Source organism: Papilio polytes, unplaced genomic scaffold (assembly GCF_000836215.1).
Source record: "Papilio polytes unplaced genomic scaffold, Ppol_1.0 DF820645.1, whole genome shotgun sequence".
In the NCBI taxonomy this organism is placed as follows: Eukaryota; Metazoa; Arthropoda; class Insecta; order Lepidoptera; family Papilionidae; genus Papilio; species Papilio polytes.
Genome location: NW_013528559.1, coordinates 49,559 through 50,561, shown reverse-complemented (window position 1 = coordinate 50,561; position 1,003 = coordinate 49,559). Strand labels below are relative to the sequence as shown.

General features: G+C 32.3%; 1 protein-coding gene across 1 annotated transcript in view; it reads left to right on the top strand.

Annotated features, from left to right (window-relative positions):
- Nucleotides 1-1,003, top strand: part of LOC106110392 (protein aubergine-like) — a 9,683-nt gene that overhangs the window by 1,157 nt on the left and 7,523 nt on the right. The window contains exon 3 of the mRNA XM_013292218.1: nucleotides 324-453. Within this exon, the coding sequence (XP_013147672.1) occupies nucleotides 324-453 (130 nt within the window). The remainder of the gene's footprint in view (nucleotides 1-323; nucleotides 454-1,003) is intronic.

Genomic DNA, 1,003 nt, shown 5'->3' with positions numbered 1-1,003 from the left:
CCCCCCCCCCCCCCCCACTACTACTTCCGTTTCTATTATTTTGTAACAATAGCTTATGTTGCTCATTTACTTCAAATCACACAAACAATGTAACATAACAATAAACAGAGCTTTATAATGGTGAAAGATTTTTTTAAAATCGACCCTATAGTTTTTGAGTTATTTCAATACATAGAAAAATACAAATCTTTTAATTGTATATTAGTATAGATTACATTGTATTGAAGGTTTTTTGTTATTTACTTGTTTGTTTCGAGTGGATAGCACTCTTCCAGATTTTTCCATAGTTTTATTCATAAATACATATAAATGTGTATTTTTAGGTACGGTGCTATTAAGAAGAAGTGCATAGTAGACCGCGGGGTGCCGTCGCAGGTTGTGTGCGCGCGCAACATGACCTCCAAGTCCGCTATGTCTGTTGCTGCAAAAGTCGCTATTCAGATCAATTGCAAGGTAATTTTAACTTAAATTTTAAACAAAAGTTAATTTACAAATATAGCTTCCTGTTTAAAATGTAAAATATAATTATCAATAGTTAATTTAATAAATAATAATGTATAAAGTACTAAACTACCAAAGCTAACAAAATAGACAAAATACAATTGTGAGTCGCCTGTGGCAACACCAGCTTCCGGGCGACTCTCGCTCAACGAATAACATCAAGGAAAGAAGCAAAAACAAAAAAAAAATACCAACTTGTAACAAAGTTTACTTTCTTGGCTTACGTAGCCTAAACTATAAGACCTACATAAAAATGATGTATGAAAGAATTGTAGCTCATTCAATTAGCTAAATAAAGGACCGCGATACTATATAAATATCTCTTAAGGTTGTCGCACAATAACCGTTTGTTTCGCGAAAACCGTCAAATAAATGCAATCGACTTCATTTAAACGCTTTTATTCTGATTTGGTAGGAATCCTTATCCAAATAAATATGTTTTCACGATAGAGTATTAAATGTAGATCATAATTGCCTTTTACAGTATGTAATTCTGACAAAG